This window comes from Siniperca chuatsi, linkage group LG8 (assembly GCF_020085105.1).
Source record: "Siniperca chuatsi isolate FFG_IHB_CAS linkage group LG8, ASM2008510v1, whole genome shotgun sequence".
Taxonomy (NCBI): Eukaryota; Metazoa; Chordata; class Actinopteri; order Centrarchiformes; family Sinipercidae; genus Siniperca; species Siniperca chuatsi.
Genome location: NC_058049.1, coordinates 10,747,132 through 10,761,849, shown reverse-complemented (window position 1 = coordinate 10,761,849; position 14,718 = coordinate 10,747,132). Strand labels below are relative to the sequence as shown.

At 38.2% G+C, this 14,718-nt stretch overlaps 1 protein-coding gene across 1 annotated transcript in view; it reads right to left on the bottom strand.

Moving 5' to 3' along the window:
* diaph2 (diaphanous-related formin 2) overlaps nucleotides 1-14,718 on the bottom strand; it is a 372,579-nt gene that overhangs the window by 129,747 nt on the left and 228,114 nt on the right. The window contains exons 22-24 of the mRNA XM_044206253.1: nucleotides 12,442-12,543; nucleotides 9,758-9,997; nucleotides 3,121-3,250 (exon numbers count right to left, since the gene is read on the bottom strand). Of these exons, the coding sequence (XP_044062188.1) occupies nucleotides 3,121-3,250; nucleotides 9,758-9,997; nucleotides 12,442-12,543 (472 nt within the window). The remainder of the gene's footprint in view (nucleotides 1-3,120; nucleotides 3,251-9,757; nucleotides 9,998-12,441; nucleotides 12,544-14,718) is intronic.

Here is a 14,718-nt window from a genome sequence, read left to right as displayed (position 1 = left end):
ACTTGACAAATGAATCCTGCACAGGAATACACATTTGCATGTACAAAGGCTATCATAAACAAAGTCAAGCCTTTTGCTCCTATGCAAGGGACTAGGTGTTCACTATCAACCTAGAGATTACTACAAACTTGTTTCAAACTTTCAGCTGGCATTTTAAAACTACTTACCAATAACCTAATTAAATCAGCATTATATTATTACTACTTGTTTTTATATTTTTACTAAGCCATAGAGTTTTCATAAAGAGAAATACTGATCTGGAACACAGACGGTTATTACCATTTGTTATCTAAACAGTGGTAAAAATGGGTTGCATTTGCGTCAAGACTAAACTTGATACAGTACTCAGTACCAAGGTTAAAGATTGTACTGTGACAACTCATATAATTCAATAAGCTGCATGTGATACATCTCTCCACAAACTCTATTCCTTCAAAATGATTTTGAGTTCCTGAATGACAGTGGTGTCTCTTTAGCAGCTCTTCACTGTCTGAAGAAAAGTGCTATTTTACTAGTGACAAATACTGTCAAGATCTCATGCTCATCTGTTCTTTAGGTTGTAATGATTTTACCAGAATTCTTCAATCAATGCTTTTGGAAGAAAAAAAAAAGAGCCGCATTGTGTTCACTTTCACTGCCAGCGGCAATCCAAACTTTTATTCGGATGTAAGAACATTTTGTTAAAGTTTAATGAATACCAAAACCTACTTCTTTTTTACTAATATTACATACACAACTATTTTCTGCTCAGCAAAGCCATGTGTCCATAGTGCAAGTTAAAGGGATTAACTGTCATTTCTGCATGTGAAATGACAGCTAATCCAATTCCTGCATGTGAGCAGCCTAGGAAGTAATTGTTACAATTGCAATTAAAAGCATGGTCCTTCTCTTTGCCCAGGTCATATCTGGAACATCTGCAGCTTGCTGCCCCTGCCTCCTTAAACAATCATGTGAATTTTAATCAAAATTGACCTTGATACAGCTTTGATAATGGCTGAATCCTAGGAGTCTCCTAAAGTAACATCTCTATGTGCTGGCCTTGTCTTAGTTAATGTTAACCTCTAGCTTCCATTAGGACACTCTGCTCCCAGGCTAGTCTATGGGCATACTTATTTTTGATGTAATAAGATATACAATCATGTGTTTTTGGGTAGCTTTTGGCTTTAAAAGGGAAAAAAGAGATGCCCCCAATACTTGAACAGTATTTATATGCATGTAGCTATCAGTAATGTAAGAGAGTAAGAGGAAGCATGGGAAGAGTCAATAAAAGAAAGTGGTAATGACAGAACTTCTCTTGATTGCAATGACCTACAGTACATGCTGTACAGTTCAGACGTGAAAGACATCATGGTCAAAATTAACAGTAAGAAAATAGCAGCATTTTAGTCAAGCATGAACTATTGTTATATTACTGCAGTCAAACTTTCCAGTGACAAATGTAATACAAACAGATACATACTGTAGTAAGGTGGTAATATATATCTGCATTCATTCAGTCTAAAAGTACTAAAACCGACTTTTATTGCTACCTGTAGCCATTATCACTAAATACTGTAGTAGGCCACTGGACAAAAATGTAATAATCAATGATGCAATTAACAATCATAAGCAATCATCTTTCATTTAACTATTCATAGGCCTGCTGTAAAACTCACAAAAAAATGGCAAACATCTGATGATGGCAAGGTGGCAATGCAATTTCTTAGAAAAGTTGTGCACTGGAGAGAAAGTCTGCAGCCAATCAAGGCAAGGAAAATTATGATTTCCTACAGAAATAATCCAGGCCTGATTGCACTTATCAATGAGGTACATTAATTGTACAACTTCCAACCATTGTAGATAGCCATTTGATTACATTTGAATCACCCACATCACTGTCAGCGTCCCTTTAAGTCAACCCCTCCCCCACAAGCCTCTGACAATCAACAATCAGAAATCACATGCTTGGGCGAAAGGCTTTACACAGGCTTGTTCCGAGGAAAGCACAACAACTTGGTGATTTTTTTTATTCTTTCATCAATGAGACAAAGATTTTACTGTCAACTGGTCCACTTTGTCTATGTATGTATGATATGTTTGGTTTTGATGTAATTTTATTGTGTTGTGTAAACATTGATTATAGTGTATATTTTTAATATGAAGCCCAGGAAGAGTGGTTGTTGCTTAACTTGTTCGACTGTACAGTGTAGTAAAGAGAAAAGGCAGCTTTATTTAATTTTCATTACCCAGTTTACCTGAAAGGAGGGCAAAAGTTTGTAAAGGATCTGGAGATAGTGCTAAATAATTCAGCGATGCTCTACTGTTCTACAGGCAGTGAAAGCTTTTCAAAGACAGCGCATGGCATTAGCAATTTTAATATCTCAAAATGTAAAAAGGAAGTTTCCTTCACTATTACAGTATCCCATTGATAACCCTGTTGAATTGTATGTGATGATAAAAGAAACAAGAGAAACATGGTATGCCCAGAATAAACTGTATTTTGCATCCCTACTCCTTAAATAGTTCCTGAGGGTTTTGCGCAAGAGACATTTAGTTACGGTTTCAGTCAATTAACTGGCATCACCTTGAATAACAAATTTTCATGAAATGACAAAGTTGATATAATTCAAATTTGCACATAGACTATCTAAACATATACGGCGCATGAAGACTATTCAGTCCACTTACACAATGGCTGACAGCCTCAGTCAAGTGCATAATTAGTTGAATTAGATTAAATAACCAATTACGAGACTAACAAAGTAAATAAGCCTGCAGGGATTCCACCAAATGCTTGAGAATAGAATTAGAGTGGAATTAGTTTATTGACAGGCTGAATGACAGTGTGGTCAGACAAACAACTCTCTTCCTGTCACAAAGAGACAGTGCTAGCTGTCATCAAGTGAGGAAATAGATAAGTAAAGGGTGAAAACATGTTGAAATTAAACTGAATATAGTGCAGGCTCAAAACTGCAACGCATTTATGGATATCTTTTGGTACTTGCATACCTGTACTAAAGACCTTAGCCTTCTCCAGACTGTATTCATTACCAGATGATGTTGGCACTTAAACTTTTCTAATGGACATGTGGGTACTATGATATGCGATGGTCTCAAGACATAAAGACATAAGAGACATACCTTTGCTGGCACTATCCACATGGTCCAGTTCATCTGGAAACCTCAAAATCGCTTGGTGATTCTCTTCACACTTCTCAGCCAGGAAATGAAGAAGTGTTGTATTCTGACTGATGGATTTAGTATCTCGGAGCTGAGAAAAAAAGAAGGGGAAAAAAAAGAGTAATTAAGTAACCCATATTTACACTCATTTACTTGTCAAAAGTACTACACGGCCTAATGGTTAAGGCGCATACCTCTCTCTCCCCATGTTTCCTGTCTATCTCTACACTGACTGTCAAAATAAAGGCAAAAATGCCAAACAATAATCTTATATAAATAAAAATGCTAGTTTTAGTGATTTAAATGACTTTTTATTTTAAATGTAAAAATACATTTAAAAATGTTTAACATGGTTTATCCACCTACCTTGTTTTCAGCGCACAGCTAAATCCATCTCTGTCTACATGATGGCAACAACCATGATTGCAAACAAATTTAAGATACAAGTACAAAGTCTATTCATGCCCTCTTGGGGGTACAGTACTAATAATAAGGAACGGCATGTAATAGGTATCAGTCAATTTCCAGTATAAAATGAGGGACTGATAGAGGTACAGTACATGAGGAGGAGATTAAATAAAAATGCATTATGACGAGACTTAACATACTTTTGCATCCAATTACAGATGGCTAAAAAAAACAGACTAACAAACACACACACACACACATGCACCGTACAGTACAGTACATCCAGTACATACAGTACATACACACATAAAATTATACCATGCCCATGAGAATAAAACAATGTTTGAATGAAAGTACTGCACTGTGTTTGCCAAGTATGTGTGTGCGCCTGTGTTCATACACAGAAGCTGAAGTCTTCACATCAGTGCATAGGGAACTTGTTCCATATTCATTCCCCACCGTGTTTGCCATGCTGTTCGAATGGCATGCTGGGAAAACTAATTAGCACAACCCACCTCTGTGTACTCATACTGATAATATCCGTGCTGTAAACAGCTTGCAGTTGGATATGCCCACACATGTGCACATGCAAACACATGTACATGCTCACACACACACACAGACACACACACACGCAGATTTAGGCAATAGTGGATTGAAACAATTACAGGCAGTCAGAAGCATACCCTCACACACCAACACACACACATGCTTTCATTAGATGAAGATCAATCATTTGCTCACGTTGGGTGATCACAATTTAATTTCATGGATTTTAAATTTTAATTTGTTTATTGTTATACCCCAAACTGTCATTACCACACAAAAAGTGTATCTCTGGTATGTTGATTTGATCTGCTAACTAATATTAGTAATATGTAATAAAGAGAGGGTAAACTGGGACAGGTAAAAAATTATTTCAGGATTTATGAATGTTAACAGTACGTTTACTGAAACAATGATTCTAAACAATGTGGAACAGTGGTACAATATAAACAATATATCTCTAGATTGTAGTATATTGTCCAAAGCCTGACTGATACTATGTGTTAATGATTTAGAGTGCTTATCTTTGACCTGAACTTGTCTAGTGCCCATACAGAGGAGGAGAATGGACACACTGTGGGGTGTAAGTGGAGAAACCATGTGGTTTTAGGTAATAAGGCAGTCATTAAAATTATCTGATGAAACTGGAAGCATATTAGCATTGTGAGGTGAATATCATTGACATAATAAGACTGGACCAAGTCCACAGAGCATGCATATTCCCTAATTCATCAACAGACCACTCTAACTGCCCTACCCAAACCTGTACTTTTAATATAATATGTACAACTGTAGTGAAATTTTTGTTTTTTTTATAGCTGCCATTTTGTACACTAGCTGCTTACAATACCATGTGTTTTAATGGTGCTCTTGGATGGAGTGTGTATAAACACTACTCCTTCAAACAAATCTGTTCATTTGAAGTGGATGGAAAAACACTGCTTCATTACTGTGCTACTCTAAGCAAATTGTGCACAGTGATATCATTCAATCTTTCATAACAAAACTTGCCTTGAGGTAGTATTATTTCAAGTCCCTCACTAATTATGGCCACACATTCCAATACATTGAGCATTTAGAGCGGCAAGCTATATTAAAAGGAAACAAGCTTCCACTTAAATATCTAGATCGAAAATAAATAAATAACACAATTATTAACTAATAACAGAAGTGGCGATGGGAATATAGACAGAAGGATTGTTGGCCCTTCATTCATTAATTCATCAAATTATTTTGCAGATGGAGCTGCACACGATATTGTATACATATTGTATACTTGTATGCTGATATTGTTACATATTATACTTTATAAGAAGAAGAAAAAGTACATACAGTGGTGTGAAAAAGTGTTTGCCGCCTTCCTGATTTTTTATTTTTTTGTTTGTCACACTTAAATGTTTCAGATCATCAAAGAAATTTAAATATTAGTCAAAGATAACACAAGTAAACACAAAATGCAGTTTTTAAATGAAGGTTGTTATTATTAAGAGAAAACAAAATCCAAACCTACATGGCCCTGTGTGAAAAAGTGATTGCCCCTCCTATTAAAACATAACTTAACTGTGGTTTATCACACCTGAGTTAAATTTCTCTAGCCATACCTAGGCCTGATTACTGCCACACCTGTTCTCAATCAAGAAATCACTTAAATAGGACCTGCCTGACAAAGTGAAGTAGACCAAAAGATCTTCAAAAGCTAGACATCATGCCGAGATCCAAAGAAATTCAGAAACATGAGAAAGACAGTAATTGAGATCTATCAGACTGGAAAATGTTATAAAGCCATTTCTAAAGCTTTGGGACGCCAGCGAACCACAGTGAGAGCCATTATACACAAATGGCGAAAACATGGAACAGTGGTGAACCTTCCCAGGAGTGGCCGGCCGACCAAAATTACCCCAAGAGCGCAGCGACGACTCATCCAAGAGGTCACAAAAGACCCTTCAACAACATCCAAAGAACTGTAGGCTGCACTTGCCTCAGTTAAGGTCAGTGTTCATGACTCCACCATAAGAAAGAGACTGGGCAAAAATGTCCTGCATGGCAGAGTTCCAAGACAAAAACCACTGCTGAGCAAAAAGAACATTAAGGCTTGTCTCATTTTTGCCAGAAAACATCTTGATGATCCCCAAGACTTTTGGGAAAACACTCTGGACTGACGAGACAAAAGTTGAACTTTTTGGAAGGTGTGTGTCCCATTACATCTGGCGTAAAAGTAACACCGCATTTCAGAAAAAGAACATCATACCAACAGTAAAATATGGTGGTGGTAGTGTGACGGTCTGGGGCTGTTTTGCTGCATCAGGACCTGGAAGACTTGCTGTGATAAATGGAACCATGAATTCTGTCTACCAAAAACTCCTGAAGGAGAATGTCCAGCCATCTGTTCGTGACCTCAAGCTGAAGCGAACTTGGGTTCTGTAGCAGGACAATGATCCAAAACACACCAGCAAGTCCACCTCTTAATGGCTGAAGAAGAACAAAATGAAGACTTTGGAGTTGCCTAGTAAAAGTCCTGACCTGAATCCTATTGAGATGCTGTGGCATGACCTTAAAAAGGCAGTTCATGCTCGAAAACCCTCCAATGTGGCTGAATTACAACAATTCTGCAAAAGTGAGTGGGCCAAAATTATTCCACAGCACTGTAAAAGACTCATTGCAAGTTATCGCAAACGCTTGATTGCAGTTGTTGCTGCTAAGGGTGGCCCAACCACTTATTAAGGTTTAGGGGGCAATCACTATTTCACACAGGGCCATGTAGGTTTGGATTTTGTTTTCCCTTAATAATACCAACCTTCATTTAAAAACTGCATTTTGTGTTCACTTGTGTTATCTTTGACTAATATTTAAATTTCTTTGATGATCTGAAACAAGTGTGACAAACTTGCAAAAAAATAAGAAATCAGGAAGGGGGCAAACACTTTTTCACACCACTGTATATAGCATATAAATAGAGCATACAAGGCCACAGCTGAGAATGAGTTCTGTGAATACAAGGAACATAGTGATTTAAAGTCACACATGCTGTGGACATGTGTGACAGTAATTTCAGCTGTTGAAAAATGCTATATTTTGAAAGCAGGGCACAAGGTCACACTGATGGTGGGTAGATGACTCGTTAAGAAGTCAGGTGCCTAATAGATAGCCTGTTCTGTTCAACTTAAATTGAACACAATTCATAGCCATGCTGTCTTTAATTATTGAGCAGAGCCTGTGAACGTGTTTTTCCCTAAGTGAGACAGAGAAACAATATTTCTTTGTTTTTGAGTCATACAGATGATGGTTTTATCCATTTACCCAATATGTTTCATTATGGAAACAGTCTCTTCTATATTAATCATCATGCATATTTTTATGCATTATAAATCTTTTCTTACACTACATTTATTCTTTGAAAAATATAGTTAAACACTCTCATCATGAATTTTGTTCACGTTTGTCACACTAACAAACTATAGTGACATGAAATCCACATTTCACCGCTGTCCTTGTAAAGCCAGAGCGAATGTTCAGCTTGCTGAATATATGTGACCAGGCTGTCTCCCAGGAGATTTGTGTGTCCTTGGCAGGAAAAAGGGCTGTAGTAGAGAGCTGAAGGTGGGTCAGCCTGTGCCCTTCCCCTTGCTGCTCCTTCCCATCATCAACCTCCTCCTCCCTGATGAGCCCATTAGGTACCCTAGACCTGCCACCCAGGGGGGCATTTACTTGATTGACTAAAGTGAGAAAGCAGACTTTTTTTCTTGTCCATCAATAAATGGCCCAATCAGCCCCCTAAAGCATTACCAGGCTCTTCACTGACACTCCACACTGATTCATTCAGCTTGTATGAATATGAAAGGCACACTGGATTCACCATACCAAAGCCCTTTCACACCTGCAAGATTGCTGCCTTCAAATATGTGTGTAAGGTGGTGGCTTTTGGCATTCACACGTCTCCTATATGGAAAAATCACAAGTTGAGTGTTTTCACATGACATGACTGATCCATTTGACATCTTGTAGGATAGATACTTTTTTGTCTACTCATATCAGCTACAGCTACAGAAAGTGTAAAAATATCATACAGGCTGCCTAAAAGATGTGTTTTGCAGCTTATTTTGGTTGTTTATCCCCACAGCTTGAATGCTAACCCTAGGCAGCACTGGGAGGAGGCTTGTCCCTGCTTTAGCACCCCCACGACTTCTCAAAGCACTCTGTAGGCTGCCCAATAAATATCCTCATCAGTTTTATCATCAATTAAATAAGACATTGAATACTGTTGCCTATGCTACACAGAACCACAGTGCCAAAGCTACTTTAAAGGGACAAGACAAACAAAACTATTTTTTGGCTCTCAGTAAAATCTTAATTTGTTCACATGCTGTTGATTTAGTAGATATATAGTAGAGTATTTTCTATATATAGATATATAGAAAATACTCTGCTATGATTAATATTTTGTTTAAGATGGTTATCCCACATAAAAAGTAAAAAAAATACAACTCCCTTATTGAGTAATTCTGGATCTCTGAATTCCCCACCCACCACCGCTGCGTGTTAGGTTGCGCTGCGTGTTAGGTTGACCGTTGCCGGTGAGAGCATGGATGTAGGTGAGAGACATACATCCATGGTGAGAGAGCGGTGCGCGTTGAGATGGCTAGAGTTAGAGGAAACATTGGAGAGATTCAGCAATACATGTTTGAGCCTCAGTCAGACCCAGATGAGGAGTCTATTGTACACCAAAATCAGCAACTAGCAGACATATCAGAATGGTAAGTGTAGTTAGCATCTCTGTAGTTATATTTGTTAACTTGGTAGCTTGCAACTGGCAGTGGCTGACACAGTGTTAGTGGTTGTGAAACACACAATAATATATATCTCTTTACAGTGTGTTCACATTGTTATTACATAATGTTAGTAGATAGTTGAAGGAAGCTCCAGGGTCTGGTTTACATCCGAAAACTGCTGTTACTTAGTGCAAACTCTCGCTCTCTGTACTGACAAGTCCGCTCTGCACTGGAGGTTTCAGGTTTCGTTGCTGGTGGCATTGCAATTGGCTTTCGAAATTCTGACGTCCCAAATCTAGCTTGCCCGTAGTACGTTTGAATCTCAGATTTTAGGGTAGTGTGCTGACATCTCCCCCTTCAGTAGAGGAATGTGAAAACACCTCTCTAGTGACAAACTTTGCACAGGTACAAGTCAGTAAAGTCAAGGTCTGACATTTTAGGGGACATAAACATAAGAAAAACAAATTTTTGAGTGGAGGAGTACTTTAAGGACTCAGTGTAGGAAAGCCTCTTGTCTCACTGCCTGCCTGATGTAAGTTTGACAGTGTGTTTGTGTGTGTGTGTGTGTGTAGCTGAACAGGTCTGCTTCAAGAGCTTGGATGTGCTTAGTACAGCTGCTGTCAGGTGGAACATGGAACTGAGTGTTGCGGCACTTATTCTCTGAGGCTTCTCCTTGATCTACTGTGTCTTGGATTGAACCTCATTTGTAAATCTAAATGTATTGATATATATTTGGAAGAAGTTGCGTTAATTTATAGTCTATCTATATCAAATCGGCACTTTCAGAATCACCTTTTATGTTAATCTCAGTTCATGTATCAGACATTTTCACAACATGGTGTTCATCTGTGTTGTGTGCTGTGGTGGTGGTGTGTTACCTTGCAGAGGAAGCTGATGTTGAAACCAAACGTCTGGGCATTCCTTGAGCCAGCATTCATGTAATTGCCAACCAGCAACACCAACTCCAGGAGTTTGCTAAAGCCTTCACTCTTCTTCACCTCCTCACAGGCAAATGTCACATTCATGATGTCTGGCCGGATGTTGTTCACCTGCTCCTCAAACGTCAGCTTGAACAGAATGCCGTTGAGACGTGGTCGTAGGAGTTTTACTGAACTCATCTGAGGGTATAAATAAAAAAAATTAAATACAAAAATTAAAGTATTTTATATTGTATATAAACAAATAACTAAGGCATAATAATAATTAGTTATACACTATGTGTATGTTCATGGTAAATGTTCTAAGAACACGGGTTCAGCTTATTGAAAGTCCCATTTTCTGCTTTCTACCTGTGTCGATTATTAGTGCAACTCCCCTGCACTTTCTCAGCTCTCCTGAAATTTCTATAGTGAGAGCAACCTAACATGGCCACCTGCAACCATTGGTAGCCATTTTCAAAATAACATGATAAAACAAAGAGAAAATAAATTCTAGTAAACTACACCGCCTTGCCATCATTGTCATGTTGAATCTCCAGTGTAATTACTGCTGCGACTAGTCATAATGAACTGAAAATCAACTACCCTCTTTAGCAAATGGGAATAACCTCTTTCCTGCCTCCCTCCTGACTTTCATATGGATAAAGGAATCTCCCATTAAACAGATTTGTCATAAATAATATAACAGCCTCAATCAATGCCTTTGGGCTTGGGAGTGGAATCACTGAAGCCAGAAAAAAAAAAATACAACGAGAGAAAAAACAGCTATGAAAATGGGAGGGAATTAAAACAAATAGGGTTTTGGCTGTAAGATATGTGGCAAAGCAGCAACCGCAGACGAATTCTACAGATTGCTGCATAATCTGGTGCTTGTAGGCAACCTTCAAATCCAACCAATAATGTTTCATTACTGCTCAAATTTATTCATGTGTATGGGGCAAGTTCTCTGTCAACCCCCTTCCACCACACACACCGACAATCCCACCCACCTCAATTCCTTGCACACACACAAGCACAAACACTCCTCCCCTCTCCCTTACTAGAATTGATTTGTATACAATAAGGAGAAATCACAATGAAAGCGAGTATGTTGGTGACAGCTCTGCCAGAGAAAAGCTTGAACATGGCTTATTTCCCAGTTGAACTAAATAGCTCTGCATTGAGGAGCTGCTTCATCAGTGGGGAGGTATATGATCATAAAATTGGTGAGATCACGAGGGTAACTGCCACCCCCTGCTTTATTACATCTCCTAAAAGAGATATGCAAAAAAGCCTTCAGCGAATAAAAAGAATAGCTAGGGAGATGGAGCACATCTGTGACCCTTGGGTCTAATTGAACATTTCTTTTGGAAAACTGTGTAATGTACCTCTATGATCTTGTTGTAAAGTTAAGTTTAAAGTTAACACTTAATTTTACAGTTTACTAAAGTGCTGGGTATTCACTTGGTAAATGGATGGCAAGAGCAGTTAATTAAAAAGTAATTACAGCTGTAACTAAGTGGAAAGGTCAGAACAGCTTGATGATGTACTTCCCTTCTTCTACAACTGATTTACAGTGCAACTCTGCCTTTTCAGTCACACTCCATACCATTCCCACAGGCCGGAGAAGAACACAGGCCGGTGTGAAAAAGTAGTATGTCAAGTTGTCAGTGCATAGTTGACACATCTAAAGGTAAAAGTCTGATTATGTGTGAAACACAGGTTGCTGGATAAAAACAGGTTGATGGGGGACAAGAATACACAAGAATAGTTTGGGTTTTTTTCATCATTAACTTAAAAACTTCAATTAGGTCAATAGATTGGGCTATAAATGTTCAGTGTTTACTTGCTAATCATTAGATATTTGTCTGGTGAATACCTAGTATCTTCTGATGACTGAAACAAGATATTACACTCTGAAGCCTGTACTCCAAGACTACAATATGTTACCCACAGCGTTATTTATCCTATTGTTGCAAAAGATAGATCTTTGGCTGGTCATTGTAAATCGATGAGAGGATTGGGAAACATCACCAAGCTGGCTGACTACAGCGGCATGCTTTTCAAAGAACTTTATTACAGGCAGGATTCATAGCCTTGGGGTATGATTTTATCATGAGACAACATTGACAGTTGATATCAAAAATATGGCATTCAATGAATTCTTGATGCCGAATCCTAATCAAAAAACGATTGAAGTGTTCTTTGCTAGAGTCAAAAGTGCTTCTTTTTTTTTATAAATCATAGCCTCTGCCATTTTGAAGTTGGGTTACCAAATTTTTACTTATTAAATATGCCCTCTATATTGTTAGATGTTTTAATTAAACATTACTGCAACTCTTGGGGATGTATCCTACTATATAATACATTTCTTAATTTCCTGGTCCCTTGCTAAACCGCTGTCCAAATCCAACAGTCCCCCACAAAATTGTGTATACAACAATGCTGGAGGAAGACAGACAAAAGTGTAAAAGTGGAGTGTGTGTGAGGTATGGAGAGACAGAAAGAGTGAGTAATGAAGAAAACATTGAATTTCTCAACTGTGCATGCTTGCAAGCGTTTGACTATAGCCGACTGGGAGAATGATTGTGTATACTGTGTGTTCTCTTGGGGCGATCCAGTAGTCACCAGGAAATTATACTCACCACAATACCAAACTGCTCCGACTCCACTAGCTCTTCATATTCACCCTTTAGTTCCGCTAGTGCATTCAGCTCTTTCTGCTCTGGCAGGTTCTTTATCAGGTTCTACAAATGGGAGAGCACACACACACACACACACACACACACACACACACACACACACAGAGAGCTACTGTTAATGCAAATCTTGTTTTCTGTCCATGTCAGGATAAAAATCACCTCACAGACAAGAATGACAGGGTACCTTACACAGTAGGAGGAGAAGAGAGTCCATACAAGCAAAGCTGCTGAGTGTGTTCCTACTCAACTTACCTGGTTAGCTTAGATTTTGAAAAATAACTTTTTATAGACACAGTTTATTCATATCAGACATTACAAACATTAAACTACTATGCACCCTTGGATACATTTGGAAGAACCATGGAAGAACAAGTACTCATGTAAGGCTTGTCATACATTTGTAAATTAATACCGATTATATGTAAAACTTCCTTTGGGTTCTTCAAAGAAAACGGTTTTCATCTCATATTTATCTTAATTTGACCAGATTTCAATCAGTAGTAGGATAAGTAGACATGGTCACATCATTACTGCTTCACTGTGGCTTTTTACTGTGACAGTGGTGGCCCTTAGCCAATTACCAAACATGTCAGGAGCCTTCAGATAACTCACCCTCTACTGCATAATCCACATCACCTTGCAATTGTCTTAGCAAATTAATGGCAAAACCATTGCATGTATTTCTACTTTTCTGTTAGATTTCCCTTGCAGGAGCAGATGATGCTGCTGGTGGTGAGGTTGAAGATTGAGACGGAGATGAGTAAGATAATGGAAGGGGCTGTGTTTTCTGTAAATGTTAATTGTTTGTGTGAAGGTCAGCCAAGTTAATAAAATTGACCACAGCGACTTTTCCCTCTTTTTCTCAGAGGAGAAGAAGAAGTGCCCTTTTCCAGGTCTTCACAAAGCTTCCTTCCTCATTAGCTCCCCAAATTTATTCAGTGGGAGCAGACTGGCGCAGGGTCATGTGGCCAGATGGGAACCCAGACAGGGAAAACAGAGTAGACACTGCTACTGGGCCACAGACCTGGCTGACCACTCTATAGACCTCTGTAGCTATCGCAGGCACTGCGGCCAGAGTCTACTGCCCACTAATGATGACATCTCTGTCCTTCCCACAGGGAATTCAGCAATATAAAAAGTAAGCCATAATGCTGGCCTGGCATTCCTATTTGGGAGGGAGCCATTATATCAAATGTTGCTTGCTTTTTGCTGAAGCTCCAATTAGGGTCTGCAGCAAGCAATGGTGCCATGATAATGACTGCTTTTGATCATATCAGCAGAAGCAGAAAGGATTGTTGATTATATAAAAAAATAAAAAACATATTTGTGTAATTGGATTTGTAAGGATGGATTTATATATTGGAGTTAAATGATGACTGGGCACATTGTTTTCCTTTTTTGTTCCCTTTTGGTTCAGAGCAATGGATATACTGTATTGAACACAAAGCTAATGTTTCATTCACTCATGAACTTTCATAAAGAAACTCTTCCTGATGCTGTTTCATATACCTCATGACTTTTTTTCATAAAGAAGTGGCAAAAAGAAAGGATTTTTATAATTTTTCTTCAGAAATGTAGGTTTTAGTTGCAGTTAAAACTTGAACTGATATTATCTTTATTCACCTAAATCAGTGAATAAAGTTATAAAGTTGTGTTTTTGTACAGTAATCAGTGAGGCCCCCAGAAACACTCTGCTCCGGCGTCTTTTTTTTGTCATTGTTGGGCCAGATATAGGCGTATAGGTGACATATAGCGCAAGACATATGTGATAAAAACACAAACATCTATTTTGACTTCTTGGGAACCACTTGATGATAATTTGCTTTTTATGTAGTCAATGCATCTTAAAATGTGTATTAAGATGAATAATTAGGGGTATGTTTTCACCACTGTACAGTAAGTCTTTTATAGCGCCTTTCCATTTGAGTTGAGTCTGGTTTGGCATAGTATAAACATGAAGGAAAAGTGTCCTTAGCAGAGTCTTTGTTGGTAAATGTCTTTCAGCCCATTTCTAATATCGTATGTTTCTTTCTGCAGTGAAGTTATGCTTTTAATACTTGTCAGTGACTTAAGCATGCAGAAATCCATGGCGACATATAAAAACATACATACACACAGAACTAAGACCATTTATTGGATTTACCATTTTCAAAGTGGAGGACTTTGCAATTAAATTGGGAGTGGATTTAATGTTTCGAAAGAGGTGAAATCATTATAAAA